The following is a 21,645-nucleotide window of genomic DNA, read 5'->3' on the forward strand; positions in this document are numbered from 1 at the left end:
ATTATTACTCCATTACTCCTCCTCTCACCCCCCATCCTCCCGCCCCCCTCCCTGTGTGAGCCAACCACCCATGCCAACTCTTTCCCACATTCATTAGGGATGCCATTTTTCAGTTTTGTGTTTTTTTTTTCCAACAGGTTTTCAGGGTCCATGTGGCTGCCGTTCTTTCCTAAATGGGAGATTACCGCTTTCCCTGTGATCCTCATCACATCTGCTTTCCTTGTCTCCCTTAAACTCATCCTCCCATCTCCCACGGCCAATCGCTGCTCTCTTCTCTCCATTTCTGCTGCCATCTCCCCTCTCTTGTCTCTTCATCTGCTTCCTTTCATTCATCCCCTTCCTCTCATCTTCCTCCTCGTCTCATTCCCCTGCTCCCTCTCTTCTTCCCCTCACCCTGTTCTTTCTCTTAGTCCTCCTATCTCTTCTGTCCTGTGTTGGCCTCCTATGTCACATGACAGGTTTGCACTTGTTCCACAGGTGAAGGTAGATTAGTAGTTTTTGTTCCCCCCAGCCTTTAGTTGGGGGTGGATGGTGTATTCAGTGTCACCAATGAGGCTGCTTGTGTTGCAGTGAAGTTTAATTATTAATAAATAGTTGCGGATAGATCAATGGTGTTTTCGGCACCTTTTACCTTTAATCAATAGTCTGCATGACAGATGTTTTCAGTTATTTGTGTCACCAACCTCCTTCATTAATTATTCAATTGTTCACCAAACATGTAATGTTTTATTTTTAAACATGAGATATACATAATTTGGGGCCTCTGTACTGCATTTGGTGTATTTGGATGGGATAAAGCGTCACCATCAGCATATCGACTCAACATGTTTTCATCACACCAGAAATGTCCTGTGTGTCTTATGTAGTTTCTGCCGGTTTTCTGTTACTGTTGCCTACTACAGAAAATGATCTCACCTAAAGCTGCTGCAAGCGCCACCCCTCTGACAAGCTGATCCACTTTTGAACGTCTTTTCATGGCCTTGATTATCTGTCTTCTGTGTACCATTAGATAAATAATTATTCCATGAACTCATGCCTCAAAGAACTTTCACGAGTGTCGTCTCCATTATCAAAAGAGTCCAAACAAAGAATAAAACCGGGAAAAGTTATTACTCACAGGAAGTGGCACAATACCTGGGGGTGTTTTTTACACAGCATTTCACAGTAGGAATTTTTACTTACTCAGATTGCAAATTCAGACGGAACTAAAATGGCAGTGATGCTCAGGTAATTATTATATTACCCCACCTCCCCCTGTAAAACTAATCCCGTCCGAATAGGGCTTAAGTGAATGCTTGCGTGAAAGTAAAATGCAGTATTTTCAAAGCTATTAGTTCTCTTAAAGGGCAAAGATGTTCTCTGATGCACATAAACATCCAGCAGTTGGATTAATTTTGTGTTGAAGAGTCAGAATTTACTTTTTACTGTACCCACTTTCCTGCACCATGTGCCGCGTACTTCGACATTAAGCTCGATGGTATGCCCAGTTTCAGCCCCTTTGCTCCTACCTCACTGGTTTAAAAATTGCATCACTCTGGAAAAAGTAGGAGCTGGGTCTGGAGAAGCAGCTGTAAGATCAATATATGAAGCACAACACTGCAACACATCCAATTATATTTGCCTCTTTTTGATTTTCAACCCCAGAGAAAAGAGACTTGTTGAGGTAGTGGAGGTAGAGCCTTGTGTTTCTGTCTTCTATCTCAAACACCTAAAACAACAACCAGTGTCCTACAGTTCCCAGAATGCCTTATGACAAGCCTGAGAGAAGCAGCATTAACCTTGTTGGTATGGCCATGTAAATATAGCCAGCGAGCGGACTAGTGTGCGAACACGGGGGCAAATGTATGATCGCGGCCGCGTCCCTCACACGAAACACAACATGCCTCGTGGCTGAATTGCATTGTGGTCTGATGGGGCAGCTGTCAGAGGACGAATGTTCTTTTTTTGTCTCATCTGTGATGGAGTTCTGCCTGTATGATTGTTGAATGACAGAGAGAGCAGAAAAAAAAGGTCTTTGATTTGGGGCAACTGACAACAAAGCCTGGTGTTTGCTGTTGATACTTTACATGGGTAAAAAGTAAAATCCTCTATTAAATTCCAGTGTGCTGCACTGGGATATGGCAGTGGGATGTTGTATTGTCTAGATTCGGGTATGGGAGAAATTAAAATACAACACCAAGCAACACAATGGGCCCACAAATGCATTATATAACCCAATAGCTATTTTTAACTGTTTTAAAAACTGTTTTAGGGTGGATTTGTCCTGTGGAATGAAGCAATAGACAGATAACAATCCATATTTTTAAAAATGAACCAGCAACATGAGGAAACACTTTACCCCAGATACATGTGTAGCATCATTTGTACCTCTTTCCTCTATCCCACCATCAGCCTCTGGCCTACACTCCTCTCTCTCTTTCTCACTTCCTCCGCCCGTCTGCTGCCTCACTCATATCATCTCCCTCTCAGCCCCGTCATTCTCATCTCCTCTCTTTCCTGTCCTCTTTTGTCTTCCGCCATCTCTCCATCTATCTCATATGGACCAGAGAGGCCGGCTGGCTCCGCTTTGGGCCAGGTTCCTGCTCTGTGCTGCCGGTGAATTATTAACCAGGCTTTGATGCTTATTAATTGTCCCACTCAGTAATTGAGATGCTCTGCGGAGCCCGTCCCCATGGTGACATGACAGCCAGCCGCCTTGCCTCTCACCCACAGAAACGCAGGAAAAGAGAGAGAAACCGGCAGGTGGGAGGTGGATTGGAGAGGGAGAGACGGGGTAAAAATACTGAAGAGAACGAGGACAGAGAACAGGCGCCTTCAAAAGTATGAAAAAGCCTTAAAAGAAATGAAATTGAAGGCTTTAAATGTCTTAATATGCCTCAAATGTAGCTATTAGCAGATTTATTTTTCTCAGCATGAAATAAAATCTTTTGTGGTGCAGCAGCTCCGCTCACAAACAGGCCCTCAGGTGATACGCCCTGGCAGCCATATTGGAGGTCCTGGGCTCTTGGGCAACAGCGGCTGTAAACACCTGATAACGTGTCTAAACCCGTGACTCAGCCATCACAACAGGACTCGGTAGACATGGTTAATTTCTCTGCACGTCAACAATAACATTAATTGCTTGCTTTAGGCTACTAAAGCAACCAATTACATTAGCTACATTACCCTGCTGGCTGGCTGGCTGTGGAGCCAACAATGCCCAAAACTGACTGGGTTGACTGAGCAGACTCTTCTCAAGCTACAGCTCGGATTGTTTTGGAGGAGATACTTAGAGCTGAAGATAAGACAGTTTACTGTGTCACGGTAACCTGAACTTGGAAACAAATCTGCTTTATCTGACTATTCACTTTTACTTGTAATATTAATGAATCGACCAGCACACACACACACACATGCACACACAGCATGTTTTTCAAGTTTCTCTCTTTTTGTTTGCCAGCACACAGCCAAATAAGGACAGTCAAAGGACCTTCATGTGGATGCAAGCCATTCCTAGATTTTTCATGCAACTCCAAAGATACAGAACAGGGTTAGTAGCGCAATAAGCCAAACACATTTTTTTCTATTTTTCGTTGTGAGTGCATAACACACAACATGGTTTGACTTCAGGTCCCCTAACAGATCGTTTTCCATTTGTGGTTTCAGAACATTCATTAGGTCAGTTTCACATGGAAATAGGCTGGTTTTTGCAGCTTTTTGAGAGAGAAATGAGGCAAAGTGGGCACAAGAGATGGAGTGAGGAGGGAGAGAGGAAGGAGAGAAACGGTGAGGGACGAAAAGGGAAAGGAGAGGCAAGTATAGTACTGAGCCCTGGCCATGGAAACTTTTCTTTTTTAAATATTGTGTGCATGAAATCCTGATTTGTGCCCACAAAATACTAAATCGAGGTCACAAAATCCTGATATGGGTGCACGACTGACTTTTTTCTGCTCTCAAATTTGACATTTCAAGCTCTCAAATTAATAAAATTGCTTTAGTTTTAGTTATATTATACTCTCAATTAAAGAAAATGTGGCCAGGATCTGATGGATAAGGTGACAGCAGCCACCTGTGTAACTGGGCTTCTTTAATTAAGGTGTGTTTTGACATGGAGACGTGACAGAGAGCGCCTCACATGCCATTATAGTGAGCAGGAGGATCCTATGGGTGCACCAAATCTCCCAGTATCAATACACTAATTTGGATCAAGTCACTGAATTCAAAGTGACTAGAAATGGATGCACACACTTTACAGTACGGGATCCAAATTTTGAATATATTACAAATTTCTATTATTAAAACCCATCTTAAATCATATAATTATTATGATTTTTTGGGCAACCCGGACGCACTATCCTCTGAGGGTGCACATGCAACAGCAAAGATCCAGTCTCTGGCACCGTGGGCATGTTTTTCTTTAGATGCGAGCACAAATTTGGCAAAATGTGGGCACAATTCGATTAATTTGAGAACATAAGGTGGCAAATTTAGAGCATGAAATAAGTAAATCGTGTGCACAAATTAGGATTTGGTGACCTCGATTTAGTATGTTGTGGGCACGATTTAGTGCATTGTACGCATGAAAAAGAATAAATCAATTCCGTGGCCTCTCCGGGGCTCCGTAGTGTAGAGCGAGAGAAGGGTGAGCGAAGAAAGAGAAAAGTGGAAATCTGATGAAGGGATGGTTGAAGGCGTAGGAGGTGAAGAAGGAGAGGGAGAAAGGTTGGGAGAGATGAGGCGATGAGGTGTAGAAGTGTAGAAGTGAGGTCTGTCTACATGTAAATACAGCAGGCCCGAGGCTGTGTGGCTGCCAGAAGGTTCTAGGCCTTGGCCTGAGACATGGTGACCACACAGTGTAATGTTTCCACACAGGACCCGAGCCACGTCAGATGTCAGCCAGCCACCCGTTTGACACTCTGAGGCAGCCAACAGCGCACACACACACACACACACACAGACGGAGACAAACACAAGCTCATACTTACAGCAGCCAGGATTAATGAGTGGAGGACCGCAAGCAGAGGCCGGCCTCCATCCCGTTACTGTGGCAAGTTGCCGGGCGATGACATCACCGCCTAGCCCCACCCCCTTGGTGACCTGATGCTGAAGTAGGACAGACTGGGCTTAAGATGCCCTGACATGCTGTCGCCACGGTGACAAGACAAGCGAACGTGTACACACACACACACACACACGCACACACACACAAATGTAAGCACAATGTTCTGTCCACTGATGCCAAATCAGGTCAGCCTTCGGAGTGTGTGTATGTTTCCTGGAGGGTGTGTAATGCATGTTCTCAGTGAAAGGGAAGGAATGGTTTGATATTTCAGAGGTCTGGGACAGCAGGTGACACACACTCTTTCTCCCCTCGTCTCCTTCTCTGACCTCAGATGCATGTGTCCATGTCTGCGTCTGTGTGTGTGTGTGTGTGTGTCTGTACATTTACACCACTTCTGTTTTTCATTTTAGCCAGCTCCGGCGCTCCCCTTCAACCGCTTGACTCTTTTTATGAAATGCATCTTCATTTAGGCCGATCCAACGGCGATGACTGTGCTACGGCTCTGCGGAAGTCGTTCCCGGTGCCGTCTGCCGGTCCAGCTGGACATCAAACGCTCATCTTGAGCAGAAGCGATGCGATCTCTGAGACGGCAGAACAGACAGGCTGATTCGATTGGGAATGTCCGCTCCTCTAAATTTAATTCAATTCCCTCTATTCCCTTCCGTCACGCTATTGGACCACGGCCCTGTCGCTTGGGCTGGAGGCGGTCTTTGTTACAGCCGAGCACCAATCAAAAATCTCGGACCCCCTCTCCCAGCTCGGCTCTTCTTACATTATTAGCCGTCTGTGATGTTATATTAAAGATGCATGACTCTCACACTGTGTCACTCAGCATGGCCCTTGTGTGTGTGTGTGTGTGTGTGTGCTGATACGCTTGAGGGTCTGAGTGAAAGAAGGAGGGATTAACACACACACACAAACACACACACACATGCACACACATTATTGTGTGAATGCATGTGAGCTATCTCAATGCCGAAATTTGTTATTTGACAGATGGACGTGGGAGGCTGTCACTGAGACTAAATGCTCCTGAGAGAGAGGGAGAGAGGGAGAGAGATGGAAAGAGAGAGAAAGAGAGAAAGAGAGGGAGAGAGAGAGAATGCAGTCTGGTGGGAGAGATATAGTGAGCTAGATGGACAGGGAGTGGGAGGGGGTTAGCTCCACAGTATTGATATAATGCAAGCTTTGAGTGCCCTGTCTGCTTGGTTGAGTGCTTCTTTGTACTGCTGCATATGGTGTGTGTATGTGTGAGTGCATGTGTGCGGGTGTTTTTCCACCAGTGTGTATGTCTGTGACTGTTTTGGAGTGTGTGCGACTGTGTGTGTGTAGATGGAAAAAAAGAGAGTTAAACTCGTATGTGTGTTTAACACTCGCCTCCCTCTGAAGCCCACTTTAGAATCCCTGGACACCAGACACTCACACATCACTCATATTGTGCTTCTGTGTGTGTGTCTGTGAGTGTGTGTGTGTGTGAGTGAGTGAGTGTATGTGAAGTGATAGGTCTCTCTGGCTGTATCAGTGTCCTAACTGGACTAACTAGATTAATGAGGTGAACTAGATTCTCCAGTTTCCTCCTCCCCTTTTTTGTTGTCAAGGCGGGGCTCTTCATTATGCGTGTGTGTTTGCATGCACGTGCGCGTGTGTGTACGCATGCTATTTCCATATCCAGTTACAAATCGTCTACTAGAAATTATTAGACTCTGGAAGCATGTTAGAGCTTCACTAACACAAACCTCCTGTGGAAAAAGGCCCAGTAAAACATCCAGAGCAGTGAATTACATTGAGATACTGAAGGCGAATTCAGTCAAAATATAAAACATGCACGCAAACTACACCAAGATCAAATGTTGTTATAGGTTGTAAGTAATTCTTAGCTTTATTTTTGACCTGTGTAAATTGCTGGAAGGGTGGGGTTTATCACACGAGGACACTTAAAATAGTAACAGTTGAGTTGAGCCGCAGAAAAGTAAACTAAATCAGCTTTCAAATGTTTTCCTTTGAACGCCTGAGCTGTCTGACTCTCATCACATCATCATCCTCGGAGAACCCAACCCATCTGGCACCTCAGTCGCTTTAAACAAACTCAAAGAAGTAATTCCAAACAGTATGTTAGCGAGGTGTGCCGCCCGCTGTCTCTACCATTAAATATCAGCTGCCACTGCAGACATTTACTTACCCAGAAATCCCCCTCAAAGGAAAGTTTGTGGAAATTTGATGTGAATGCAGGCACTGTCCTCTTGATGTTTTATGTGAATGTAGTCACTGTCTTAAAGATGGCTTTCAAGTGACATGATGCACACTCTGGTGGCCATATTGGATGGGAACAGCTGTGAGCAGCTGGTTGCCTTTCTAAATGTACGACTTTGTTTTTGCAACACAATTCTGCACATAAGGGATAACACACTGAAATAGTTATAGTTGCCAAACCTTTGATAACACTACAAATAATAATTAAATGTTTGGCGATAAGAACCAACCACCTACATTATCCCATTCATTACCAAATTCATGAACCATTGGACACAAAATATTGGTCTAAAATGATTTTAGGATATGTAAAGTTCATAAATTCATAAGCTTTCAGCAGAAATGGGTCAGCATGACTGCAGCCAGGGTCCAAAATCACTATCATTTACCTGCCAGGTAAAATGTAGGCAAATTTGGGGTTTGGTGTGTAGATAAACTGGGCTCACCAGCCAGGTGGCCTGTAGATAATTTGGGATTACAGAGTAGGTCCATGTTTACATTGTGTAACGGCTGAGACTAATGTGACCCTCATTGTCCACCATACCCACTGTGACATAAGCCAATCAAGTCAAAGCTGCTTACGACTATATGGCGTTATGTACATCGTGTCTGTATGTGTTTTTGTCTAGAGAAGCATCTTTGGGCTTGTTTCCGTTGATCTGGTTGCGAGATGACCACAGTACCTTATCAGCCAGCCATCACTGCCTTGTTGTGAACACATCTGCTTTGCACACAAGCTGAAGGATCTAAGAGATGCTTGTGTTAGATGTGGCATTAGTTAGCCAGCTACCAATGTAAAAAAGAAATGTTTAGGCTATCTGAAAGTCACATTTTTATTTGGTAAAAAAAACTGTTCCTCAGTGTCAGTAGCAGTGTCAACTCCTCTCAAGTTTCAACTCATAATTCTTTGGAGGCGAGACAAGGAAAAGGGCTATAAACAAGACAGTTAGTGCGCTGCAGTAACCTTGATTTGCAAATAAATCAATCTTATCCCACTTTTCAACAGCACTCAATGCCTCTACACCTGCACCATAACAGTCTTGTTCTAGCCTGGTTGGTGTACATTTAGGCGTTACATTAAATTACAGCCAATTCTCTGGACCTGCATGATGGCATCAGACACGGTTGCTCAAACATTTGTTATGCAACTTCAAACCCACTGTAGATGTTTCCTGTCACAGGCGTTTTGTATCGTTTCCTATGCCATACATGTATTAGAGCATTCACTGGCGCTTCTGATGTATAGTGACTTTTTCTGGGGGAAATTAGGATTATCAAAATTACTGTTAACACTGTGCAAAAAACACTGCAAGAGGATAATCAGAAATATTGCAAAACCACTTTCACAAGTTTTCACTAGCATTTAAAGGGGCATGTAAATTCTGTCAGATTCTGGAAAATGTCTACGGTGTTTAAAATTTGTCAGCAAATCACAAATGTACCCGGATTTACTCCCAAAAATCCGGGGACATTTGGGGATCAGCGTTATCGGTGAAGAAGACACACACACATTTGCTGTTGTGGCTGTCACTTCTCCATTACGTGACGGTTTCTTCAACCACCATCCCACACCGCCAGACATCAGAATATGAGGCACAGTTCTCGGCTTCGTGTGGGTTATTGATGTTGATCAATTTTTGTTTTATCTCACATGTTGCAACATCTTTAAGAAATGATTTGTCACTCTGATCAGGAGCGTTTCAGACCACTGTTTCTCTATTTTGGCGTCATGTTACATTAGTCCTGTCATCTCATATGATTGAGGTTCCTCCCCGACTTCCTCCTTGTATCAGTAGACAGTCAGTTTACACAACACCTAAATGATCTGCAATACATTGTTTGTCTATAAGCCTTATCGCTGAAATGTTTCTAATGTTTTGATCAGATTCTATATAAAAGGCAAGAATTCATGTATTTGTTTTATTATTATAACAGATAAAGAATTCCTTCCATATGGTATTATTTAACCCTGCAGCTTTCATGAAAAACAAATGAAAATCTTGAAAGAGCTGCTCACCCACCTGAAATAATGTGATGGATTGTGTATGGATTTTGTAGGAGAATTTTACCAGCATATAATGATGTAAATGCTGCTTCAGAGCTTTTTCTTTATGCCAACAATACAATTCTTGTGGAAAAGTTGAACGTTTATATTTTCACTGATTCTTGGGAATTTGGATAAAACAGGTTTTAATTTTGAAAAAAAAAAAGTGCGTTAAATTACAAAATCTGAAGGTATATCATTATAGGCCAAGGTCTTGGCTGTTCAGCAATGTACCGGTGCAACGTCCTCATTTTGCATTTTTTTCATAAAATAGGTTTTTCCAGTTATTAGGCTACTTTGTTTTTGTCAACACCATCACCATAATGTTTTTTTTTTTTTTATTTGAAAAACATATTTTTGTATTAAAGGGACTATTACTTTAATAACTTAACAGCACCAAAGAAACATATTGTAAGCATATTCATTTAAAACCAATATAACTGCCTCTGACGGTGGTGACATTAATCTGACGGTGGTGACAGTCGCCTCATTAAAACATACATTTCCAAAATTTATTCCACTCAAGTCAATGGCTTCTTGCTTAACAACTTTATTTAACTATTTGGTACAAAAAAAATAAGAATCCTGAGCTCTGTTATAAGCATTTTTCAGACTTCAGTCATCACCGTCAGACAGAAAACCTGACGGTGGTGACGTCTGACGGTGGTGACAAAAACCTGCTCTTTCACATGATGAGCATGAGTTGTTCACATTAGCCAGCTTGTTTTCGCCCTGTTGCTACCTGCATCAGACCTCTTCTTAAAAAGTATACATTTATTCCATAATCTAATCTAATATTTTTTATACAAAAGTGACAGTGTTGACAATTTATGGTTGCGACAGTAGCAGTGTCCAAAAATATGAAGAGATTTAAGAGAAAACAGCAAACTTCCAGGAGCCTGAGCGGTCTTGAAGCATGCAGTAGAGCTGAAAGTTTGAAAAGGGATCCTCAGGAATGTAATTGACCTTGTAGTTTTATTATTATTATTTTTTAAATATATATCTGACGGTGGTGACGAATATCTGGGACACATTTTGAGCAACCACAAAATAATAGTAAATATTGTTCAAAACCCATCGTTTGAAGTTTTTAATACATATTATCATGTACTCTTTCATGTGGTAAAGATATTATTCAATGGAATTATTACTTTTGGTTGTTTTAATCAAGTTGAAATGATTATCTCCTATCCGAGGACAACTGGTTTTGTAGGCCATGGGCCAACATATAATCATTAAATTAATAAAAATTAAAAATAAACCTATAAAAGAACCTTACAAATGTGCAAAGGACCCCCTGATTATGCCTTTGATTCTTTTTATTCATTAAAATGTTGTAAATTTCCAGCAGAAATAGCATTTTTCTTAGTGGGACGTGATTTATCCAAATTCTCAAGAATCAGTGTTTTGTTTTGGTAAGCTGTGGCATGAAAACGGTCACATTTTCAGATATTTCAATACTGGCGCAGTTAAAAACCCATATCTGCCTAGCTGGCCCCTAAACTCCTATTGATCTTGAAAGAAAAATGAGCTCGAAGGAACCAAGTGGTCATATATAACCGCTGATAGGAGATGGGGTTTTTGGCTGGCGTGCCACCTCGAGACCTGAGCACCAAATCAATCACGGTGCCGTCCATTTGTTCCACACTATACCAAATTACTCTGAGTCCATCCTGCAGCTAAAATCCCGCCGAGATGCGCTGTTATGCAAGAGGCTACACTCGGGGATTAGCACAGTATTTTCAAGGGTAGACATCAAGAATCCAGTGGTGTTTATGGGTCAGAAATTTCATGCAGTTGTTATGCGTTATGCAAAGAAAGGAGGATACCACACAAACACAAACACACGCATACACACACACACACACACACACACATTCCCTCTGCATCTTCCGCTGTATTTGTCTTGAGAGAAGTCCCTTGACAGAAACATTGATCACACAGTAAAAATAGCGCAGAGTTGTTATGTGTGTGTGGGAAGCTTCTTTCTTAATATGAACTGCCAACTTCAGGCTTTGATTCCACGCACCGCCGCCTTACTCCAGACACAAAACGCATGCCACCAAATATTCCCCAAGTAATGGCTTTTATACTTTGGCTCACCTGTGCTCAGAGGGACTGACTGCAGAGCCTCAAGTTTTACTATTTTCACGTTCATCTGATATGCACAGTGCCTGCTGCCATGCTTTCTGGGTGACTTATGAATTCTATCTGATCCATAGAAAAATCCTATTGCACGTCTCAATGAATACCTTTCCACACAGTTGTCTGCAGTGCCATGCCGCTGTGGGCTACAGTGTGTGTGTGTGTGTGTGTGTGTGTAAGTGTGTGTCTGATGGAGGAGGGTGGTTGGGTGGCGGGGTGGGGAGGGATGCAGGGCAGTACTTTTGCATATTTGTCTGTTTATCATTTTTGTGCAATGCATGGATGTATATGTGTTTGTCAGACTGCCTCTGTGTGTGTGTGTGTGTGTGTGTGTGTGCGTGTGTGTGTGTGTGCGACTGTTGCATAAGAGGATCTGCTGCTGTCCCAGAGCTTAACTAAGGATTTAAACCTCTCTTCCTCACTCTCTTTTTTGCTCTCTCTCTCTCTTCCTGTGTCCTCTGTGTCTCTACTTCCTCCTCTTCCTCCCCTCCCCAACTCTCTTTATTTCTAATCTTTGTAATTGCATGTATATCGTAGGGGGGGATGATGTCATTATTTGTTAGATAAGTCTTGAGTGTGTGTGTGGGCGTGGGTGTACGCAAACGCAGCATATATGCCGCGGTATGCCATTGTGTGTCTGTACATGCTGGTGTTTGAGTATGAAAATGCATTTTCATTCAGGATATACACATGGAAGATTTCCAAAGTGAAATAACAACACCATTTTATCAACACCTACTCCCACAGTGATTGTTGTTCTTCTATTAGCTAAATAAAGACCTTTGTTCACAAAACATTGACGACAGCATGATGATTAGTTAGTAATATAGTGATTTAATCAGCTGTATTTTCGATATGTTACATATTGAAAGTGAATATACTGTAGAATGATATAAAGCTGGCATCAAGACCTGTATTCATACATATATGGATTTCTTTTTGTCAGTTTTTCTTCATGTCCTGCCTTGGATGCAGAGGATTATTAGATGTACATGAGCTGCAATAATTAGTTTAACGATCAGTTAGTCGTTTTGAATCATTTTTAAGAGGAAAATTTCCAAATTCTCTGACTCTAGCTTCTCTAATGTGAACATTTTCTGGTTCCTCTTTGAATTGTGAACTGTTGAAGGGGACAAAACAAGACATTTGACAGAGTCACCTTGGACTGTGGGCAATGGTGATCAACATTTTTCACCATTTTCTGACATTTTATGCACCAAACAACTGACTGATTAATCGAGAAAATAGTTGACAGATTAACTGATGATAAAAATACTCATTAGCTGCAGCTCTCATGTGAACACAGGTACATCCAGCGCTGACACCGTTCCCCATTTCTCCCTCAGTAATCCCGTTCAGCACTTGCAGTGACTAGTTAATAGTTTAACATCCCTGGTAGCATCACACACAGTATTAATTCTTACCATTTTTTACATTTTTCACAGTCTGTTGACAGTCGGTCACAGAGCAGATTTGGCTCCCTGGTGGTCTAAAAATAGTTGGTTTAGTTTAGACTCAAGCATGATTTTCTGAGACATGCAGTGTTGCAGATTTTTTGGCCAAGAACTCCACAAAGCCCAAGAACAACTTGTTATGGAAGCTAAATAGCTCTTTCCCTTGAAAAAACAACAAACTGCACCCTCTTGCAGTTTGAACATCAACGTAATTAATAATAATATTTTGATTTATTGCTCAGCCATAGACCTTGATGATGATGATGGTATTATGGCTAATTCCTTCACCTCTGGAATAGCATCCACCATGATAATAAAAACAATGAAGATAATATGATACTTATTTAATCACGACAGGAAAATGTTCTTTTTCTGCTGCCCACATCCACAGGGGGGTCAGAGGTCAGGGTCAGCTGCAGTGCAGCCCCCAGGAGCTGGCAGAGGTTCAGCGTCTTTGCTCTAGGACACTTCATCAGGTCGGATGCTTGCCAACATGGGGGCACGGACCCCCACAGCGGTCAAAGGACAGGCTTTTTAAAGGAACACATCAAGTTTTCAGAGAGATCGTGCCATTGGTCGGCTTACCTGTTAAATGATTAGAATATAAACACCAAATAACCTCCATGCGTCCCTGGTAGATTGCTCAAAAATGACAATATGAGAACCTGTTGTGGCTCAAAAGCTAAATGTTACAGTCAGTTTATGGCCAAGTCAGACATTTTGGTGTAGATTGGTAAAATATAGTTTACAGAGTGATGCACTTTGTTGAATTAGGCTACAGGGAACTACAGTAGTCCATTGTTTTTTCCCCTCCCCACTACAAGCTGTGCACTACTCCCCACTAGCCTACAATACAGCAGCCTGCTGGACTAATTCTGTTGTTATTACAAATGCTATTAAATTTCCTGTAAATTGGTTATTCATCCATTTGGTCAGTTTGTTCCGATGTGTGTGTGCATGCCTGTGTGTGCCGCCGCTGCCGCCACAGGTGACCTCATATCGTCGCAGCTTCTGTTTTACGGGCAGGTGTGTAGGGCCTGATGTTTGTGCTGGTTTAAAGGCTGTTCATTCTCCAGTAAATAAGCCTCTTATTCACTGGTCAGTTTGTTCCGACATGCATGCATGCGTGTGTGTATGTGTGTGTTTATGTGTGTGTGTGTGTGTGTGTGTGTGTGTGTGTGTATGCGCTGCAGCCACAATAAGAGACTTCTTTGATGATGCTGTTGTCTCCAACTGTTTGCAGACAGCTGAATATTTCCTGGCAGGTCAACATATTTGTCAAGTGGTTTAAAAGCTGTTTGTACCACAGAGGCGTCTGGAAACATGTTGATAATATATTTAATTTAATAAGTAGAACATGTTCTGCCAAAAGGTTTGGTGCATTTTTAAACAAGTTGCAATTTCCCGAAATTTAAGCCATGAAATACCTTTATCCTGGTTCGGATAATCAAAGTCCCACTCTACTACAACCTTTGTTACTTTGCTGATGTTTTACTTACAGGAAGTGTAAATACTAGTGTAAACATCTGCATAAGTAAATGTGAAATTTAAAATGCGCTGAGAGTAAAAGTTACTGAGTTCATTTTAGAAACAGTAATTTTGTATTAGACTGCAAAAACTCCAAATCTTACCAAGATTATTTGTCTTATTTCAAGTCAAAAATGTCTTATTTCTAGTCAAAATATCTTATTACACTTAAAATAAGACATGATCACCTCAGAAGTAACTTGTTTTTAGACAATTGTCTCTTGTTTCAAGTGAAAATTTGCTTGAAACAAGTGAAAATTTGCTTGTTTCATTGGCAAAATTTGTTTCTTGTTTCTAGCTAATTTTCATTTTTTCAAGTGAATTTTCACTTTTTCCACTGGCAAATTTTGCCAATGAAACAAGCAAATTTTCACTTGTTTCAAGTGAATTTTCACTTGATCTTGGTGATCATGTCTTATTTTAAGTGTAATGAGATATTTTGACTAGAAATAAGACATTTTTGACTTGAAATAAGACAAATAATCTTGGAAAGTTTTTGCGTTTTTGCAGTGTAGAAGTTAAATCTTTTCCATACAACTCTAAAATAGGGAAGAGTACAAACAAAATTGTATTAATTGGTAATTTGGAAATTGCAAAAGAAGTCGACAAACAAAGCAAAGCCGTCTTACTGTTCTCATTTAATTAGTTAATTGTAATTAGTTACTTACATCTCTAAACACAGGGTAACAGCTGGCTGGCTGGCTGTATTAGTGCTGGTACTGCTACCACAGGATGCTCTGTCCCCCCCCCCCCCCCCCCCCCCACACACCCACCCACACACCCACCCACTGCACTATTACTATTAGCATGCACTGACTTACTGTCTCTCTCTCTCTCTCTCTCTCTCTCCCCCTCTCTCTCTCTTCATTCAGATTGACTTGGAGCCGGAGGGGAAGGTGTACGTGGTCATCGATCTGTCCGGATCGTCCACTGAGGGTAAGACACACTCTCTCACTGGCACAAAGAGATGGTGGAGGAAAGAAAACACACACACACACACACACACACACACACACACACACACACAGACTGCGATGGAGCGATAAGGAGAGATTGTGCCTCAAGCCTTGGCCCTTAATGTTTCTCTTCCTGGATTCCTAGAAAGTCAAATTCGTAGAATTCTCTCTCTTTTTCTTCCTCTCTTTCTCTCTCCCTTCCTCTTTGTTTGTATTGATTAGACATGGTAGCATTCTAAATGTCTCTCGATTGACCCTCAACCCCCACCCACTCCCTTTGCACACGCACACACACACACGCACACACACATGCACAGGCAGACACAGACAGACAGACACACACACACCTCCACGCAGACATGCAGACACACAGTGACTGATGAGAGCGATTTCACCTGCACCTGTGTATCTTCGCACCTGGCTATAAATAGAAAGCTTTCTTTGACTTCCAGTGAAATTTTGTGTGTGTTTGTTTGTGCGTGTGTGTGTGTGTGTGTGTGTGTGTGTGTGTGTGTGTGTGTGTGTGTGTGTGTGTGTGTGAGCAGAGTACACCTCAGTGGCTGCAGAGCGGAGAGGGGGTGAAGGTGATAGATCGAGCATAGCAATGAGTGGAGAGAGAGAGAGAGAGCAGTAGAGGGTGAAGGGAGACGAAGCAGTGGAGGGGCATTATAGTCTTAAAATAGGAGGTGAGATTGAGCCATGGATTACACACACAAACACACTCACACACACACACACACACACTGACTTCCGAGTCATGCCCTCCTCAACTCTGATTGGACACTTTCTGGTGACCTCATGACCTGCTCTCCGCCCACTCCTGAACTTCCTCCCAGGGTTCAGCTGGCCCCTGTTAATATATGATGATACATACCGCTGTGTACCGCATAGGAGCTGCTGGAGAGAGAGATGGAGAGAGGCAGAGAGGGAGAGAGAGGAGAGGAGAGGGGTGAGAACTAGAGAAAGAGGTGGTATTTTTAGCAGATTTATTTTTTCCCCCCTCGTGCAATCTGTTCTCTGCAGCTCCAGGGCTGGAGAGACTCTCCTCTCGCTTTCACTTCCTGACTTCTCTTCTCTTCTCTTCTCTTCTCTTCTCTTCTCTTCTCTTCTCTTCTCTTCTCTTCTCTTCTCTTCTCTTCTCTTCTCTTCTCTTCTCTTCTCTTCTCTCATCCCACCCTTTTCTCTCCTTTGTCTCAGGAGGTGAAAAATAATAATCTGACCTAATCTGGCCATCTGCAGCCTCCTCATTCTTTCCTCACATTTTCACCTTTTCATTTCCCTCACTCCCAGCAGCTTGTCACATTTCATATTTCATATCTCTTAATAGAATTTTAATAGAAAACAAATAAACTTTGTTGTCATATTCATCAGATGAGCCTATTTTTTTTAAATTTGAGCTGGTTCTAGGTCAGTGCCACAGTTATATTATCACCTCAACACATTTCGAGGGGAATATTCATTTCAATATTGTTATATTTGGTTTAGCCTCAGCTCACCTCCGCCTCTGCTCTCCACAGGCCTTATGTGTGTTTGTGGAAGATTTAATGCCTTTGTTGCTTGTGTGTGTGTGTGTGTGCGCGCGCGCGTGTGTGTATGTGTGTGTGTGTGTTTATTGAATAGCCGTGCCCCAATTGGTCACTCAGCAGGTCCAGAGTACGTCTGTCTCCACGGTGATCTCACTTACCTGCCGTTACGCCCCATAACCTTCCCTTGTCAATATGCCTTGCCTCTGTGTGTGTGTGTGTGTGTGTGTGTGTGTGTGTGTGTGTGTGTATGTGCTCTGAACAGATGGATGATGTATTATGTAAAACACAGTGATCCCAGTAATGGCCTGTTTAGCGGCTCTGCCCCCCACCCCCTTTCCCTCTCTTTCTCTCTCTCTCTCTCTCTCTCTCTCTCTCTCTCTCTCTCTCTCTCACACACACACACACACACACACACACACACACACACACACACAGTCCCAAGACACCCTGTCTGTAATAGAACTCTGGAGAGGCTCAGCAGTAACCACATGTATAGCGCACCCAGGAGAGAGAGAGAGAGAAAGGGAGAGAAAGAGAGAGAGAGAGAGAGAGGAAATAAAGAGGGGGAGAGCGAAGGAGAGGAAAAGAAAGGCAAAGTAGGACAGGAGCGCAGAGAGGGAGTGTGTGGGAGTGAGCGTGGAGGTGGTTCTCTTGTCTTAAGGTTACCCTCAGAAAGCGTTTCTCTCTCCTGTGAGCTGGAGATGGAGATGGAGAGACGGGGGGAGGGAGGGGCGAGGGAGCGGGAAGGGGAGGGCTGGTTGGATGGCGCTCGCTGAAGAGGAGTATTTTAATATGCCGTCCTTCGTTTAAGTGCCCACACATGGAAGTATAAATAGCACACACACGCACACACACACGCACACACACACGCACATTTAAGTGCGCGTATGCATTAGGCCTCTGGTAGTTTTCAGGGGGGGGTCTTTGCAAGAAAAGAGAGTGCGAGGGAGGGAGAAGGAAGCCGTTTGAATGATTAAATGTGTCGAGCAACACATTTATGCAAGTGATCCTCGTTTGCACAAACCCCCCGTGGAAGCTGAAGGCAGAGTGAAATGTCATGAGTGCCGCAGCACGTCGAAATGTTTGACACAGGCTTTGTTCAGAGCCACGCAGGTGTCCCGAAACACGGCCCGCTGTCGAGCTAGTGGTCGATTCGTTCGACTCACCGGATGTAGACTGTGGGCTGTATGTGACTGTTCTCCCTCTCTTCCGGGACGGGCGCTATTCTGCAAGGGCGCCGTTGTTGCATCCTGCGGTTTGTGCCATGATTTGTGCGGTTACACAAATACAAACAAGCCAGAACCTTTTTTTTTTTCCCTCTTCTAGCAGAATGATAAAGGACTTTTCTCCAGCGCTGGGACAGTGCCAGGACAAACACTTTGATTGTGCACAGCAGCAGAGTTTAGAGTCTATTTAGGCAACACCACATTTTCAGGTTTATTATATATTTTCTGTAGATGTGCCAATTCAGAAATGTGAAGTTGTGTAACGCATCGGTACATGGCATCAGACTGGAGCTCACGCAGTATCTCAACTAACACCATCACTCAGCTACAAGTGCATCAAGCAGCCATCTGTGGCTGTATCCATGCCCACAGATTTGTGAGGCAGTTTCAGATCAGCAGTGACTTTACGTGGCACCGTATCACTGGACCTAAAGCACATTTCCTAATAAGCCATTTTCTCCAACCCAATTTCTTAGCCAGTGCCTTATTACATGATAAGTGGATCAGGGATTAAATATGCAGCAAAATCCATCTTGGTTATCAGCATTAAGCACAGCGCGCCTATCAACACCCGCCAGGCTGACGAACACTGGAAGAGCTCGATCACAACTCGGCGTCGACATTGAGCAGTTTCTAATTCTCTCTTGTTTTGTGCGTCTCTTCCCCCGACAGCTTCAGGGACCAATGAGAATGAGGAGCGAGTGTTTCGCGAGCGGATTGGTCCTCGCCGGCGCCAGGGGGCCGTCCGGAGACGCGTCCATCAAGTCAACGGACACAAGTTCATGGCCACCTACTTGAGGCAGCCCACGTATTGCTCGCATTGCAGAGATTTTATCTGGTAGGAACCGCGTGCATGCTCAAACACGCTTGTGCACAAACACAAACACACACTCACATAACACACACACACACAGCAGTCTGATAGAGCTCACTAATTGCTCTGTAATGTCTCGGTAGCGCAGGACATAATGGCTGAAAGGTCTGCTTGAGAGGCTAACCTTTCTCTTTTTGTGTGTCTGTGATCTGATAGGGGGGTGCTGGGGAAGCAGGGATACCAGTGTCAGGGTGAGTATGTCTCTCTGGCGGATTCCAATTTCTCAAATAACATTGCACATCATCCATTATTCAAGCTTTAGAACACAAGAGGAAGTATGTTCCGGTGAATGACAGTTGTGATTTGGCTGCGAGCCGCACGGAGGCAGGAGCAGCAGAGGTATTCGACTAAAGCAGGCGGTCCTCAGGGGTCCTCCTGCGTGTACACAGCAGCAATATTGTAAAATAAAGTGCTGCTTTAAGGTATAACCTGTCATAGCATGTGTTGCCTTTTTCCCTCAGTGCAGGAAAGCCTTGCCAAACAACAAACTGCTCCAGTCAGAATGATAGTTCACTTTTTTAAGCCGTCAAGTCACTATTTGATTATTATCATTGCGACGGCGATGGCGTAATTCAGTTTTCAGTGGAAATCAGTGTCTAATTCCATGCCAGCTGTCATTCTTTCATCCAGTTCACAGTGAAAAGTTGAATTATGGCATTTGGCAGTGTATTCATGATGAATGCACTGCAAAAACGCAAAATCTTACCAAGATTATTTGTCTTATTTCAAGTCAAAAATGTCTTATTTCTAGTCAAAACATCTCATTACACTTAAAATAAGACATGATCACCTCAGAAGTAACTTGTTTTTAGACAATTTTCACTTGTTTCAAGTGAAAATTTGCTTGAAACAAGTGAAAATTTGCTTGTTTCATTGGCAAAATTTGCCAGTGGAAAAAGTGAAAATTCACTTGAAATAAGTGAAAATTAGCTAGAAACAAGAAACAAATTTTGCCAATGAAACAAGCAAATTTGCACTTGAAACAAGACGCAAATGTCTAAAAACAAGTTACTTCTGAGGTGATCATGTCTTATTTTAAGTGTAATGAGATATTTTGACTAGTAATAAGACATTTTTGACTTGAAATAAGACAAATAATCTTGGTAAGATTTTGAGTTTTTGCAGTGTGAATACTTAAATAACAACAGTATCAGCTGTATTACTGTGATAGTGACACTGCTGGTGCCGGCACCAACTGTGCAGCACTGACATCAGTGAAGCACTCACTTACGTAATGCCTATTATGGCTTTCATACTGTTTTTAAAGCTTGTTTTATAGGGCAGGGAGATATGGACAAAATTAAATATCACAATATCTTTAACTGAGTCCCTAGATATTGACATTAGAGGGATGACTGCTGGTGCTTTCGTAAGATATTTACAGGAGATTTTTGATGTGGATTTGACAGCCAAACAGGTCGAGGCAAATAACAGAACAGCTACAATAGTCTAATAAGATGTGAGGAGTGCATCCCTTTAGTGAAATACAGCCTTTAAACTGAGGAAAAGACAACACATGCACCATATAATGCTATTATTATATCTAAAATCTTGGATGATGTCTGGTTTTATATCACAGTAATGATATAATATTGATGTATTGTCTATTTATTCAAGTATTTGGAATATTTGCGAATTGTCTTCCGTTTTTATGAGTGTGTGCCACAGATGGAATTGTTTTATGATGTTTTTATGGGTTTGTCTTATACTGCGATTTATGGAAGTTTGTGTGTTTTAGGTTTTTATGTTTTTATGTTTATGAGCGCGTGGCAGTGAATCCCACTGACTGCCAAGCTGAAGTGGCAGTAAAGCGTAGAATTGAGTTGAACTGATCTTTATTAGGGTGTGCTTGTCAAGGTCAGCATGTGCTTGATGTCGATGCTGTGTTTGCAGTGTGTACGTGTGTGGTTCACAAGCGCTGCCATGAGCTCATCATCACCAAGTGTGCCGGGATGAAGAAGCAGGAGGACACACCGGAGGAGGTGGGCGTTCAGTCACACACACACACACACACACACACACACACACACACACACACACACACACAGCCGTCCCTTCCTGTCTGTACAGTTTCTGGGTCGCCTAAGGCTTCCCTACATCCGTACAGCATGTCCTTTATCCATGCATTGTTTTCCATGCGCCCACATGCATTATTCCTCCCCTAATGTGGCATTCAGCTCACTGTGTGTGTGTGTTATGTGTGTGTGTGTGTATATCTCCCTCTGTAGGTGGGCTCCCAGCGGTTCAGTGTTAACATACCCCATAAGTTCAGCATCCACAACTACAAGGTCCCCACCTTCTGTGACCACTGTGGCTCCCTGCTGTGGGGCCTCATGAGGCAGGGCCTGCAGTGCAAAGGTGAGAGCTGCACACACACACACCCACACACACACATACACACACACACACACACACACACACACACACAGTTACACCTGGTGTTCTGCTGTCATATTTATCATGTGACCACACAAGGATGCAAATTTGAATGTACAAAAATTGGATCTTCACACTGCCGTTATAGTTTATGCGCTGCAGGCAGAATCTGCACATATTTAAAGACGAGGGAAGGCTAATTTATCCATCTAGCATGACATAAATA

At 42.9% G+C, this 21,645-nt stretch overlaps 1 protein-coding gene across 3 annotated transcripts in view; it reads left to right on the forward strand.

The window, feature by feature from the left end:
* Positions 1–21,645, forward strand: part of prkcea (protein kinase C, epsilon a) — a 40,760-nt gene that overhangs the window by 2,669 nt on the left and 16,446 nt on the right. For all 3 annotated transcript variants that reach the window (XR_003930062.1, XM_030077521.1, XM_030077522.1), the window contains exons 2-6: positions 15,334–15,397; positions 18,842–19,007; positions 19,200–19,234; positions 20,937–21,025; positions 21,272–21,401. Coding sequence is in view for 2 of the 3 variants with exons in the window: in XM_030077521.1 (XP_029933381.1) it covers positions 15,334–15,397; positions 18,842–19,007; positions 19,200–19,234; positions 20,937–21,025; positions 21,272–21,401 (484 nt within the window). In the remaining variant the exon portion in view is untranslated. The remainder of the gene's footprint in view (positions 1–15,333; positions 15,398–18,841; positions 19,008–19,199; positions 19,235–20,936; positions 21,026–21,271; positions 21,402–21,645) is intronic.

Source organism: Myripristis murdjan, chromosome 19, assembly GCF_902150065.1.
Source record: "Myripristis murdjan chromosome 19, fMyrMur1.1, whole genome shotgun sequence".
In the NCBI taxonomy this organism is placed as follows: Eukaryota; Metazoa; Chordata; class Actinopteri; order Holocentriformes; family Holocentridae; genus Myripristis; species Myripristis murdjan.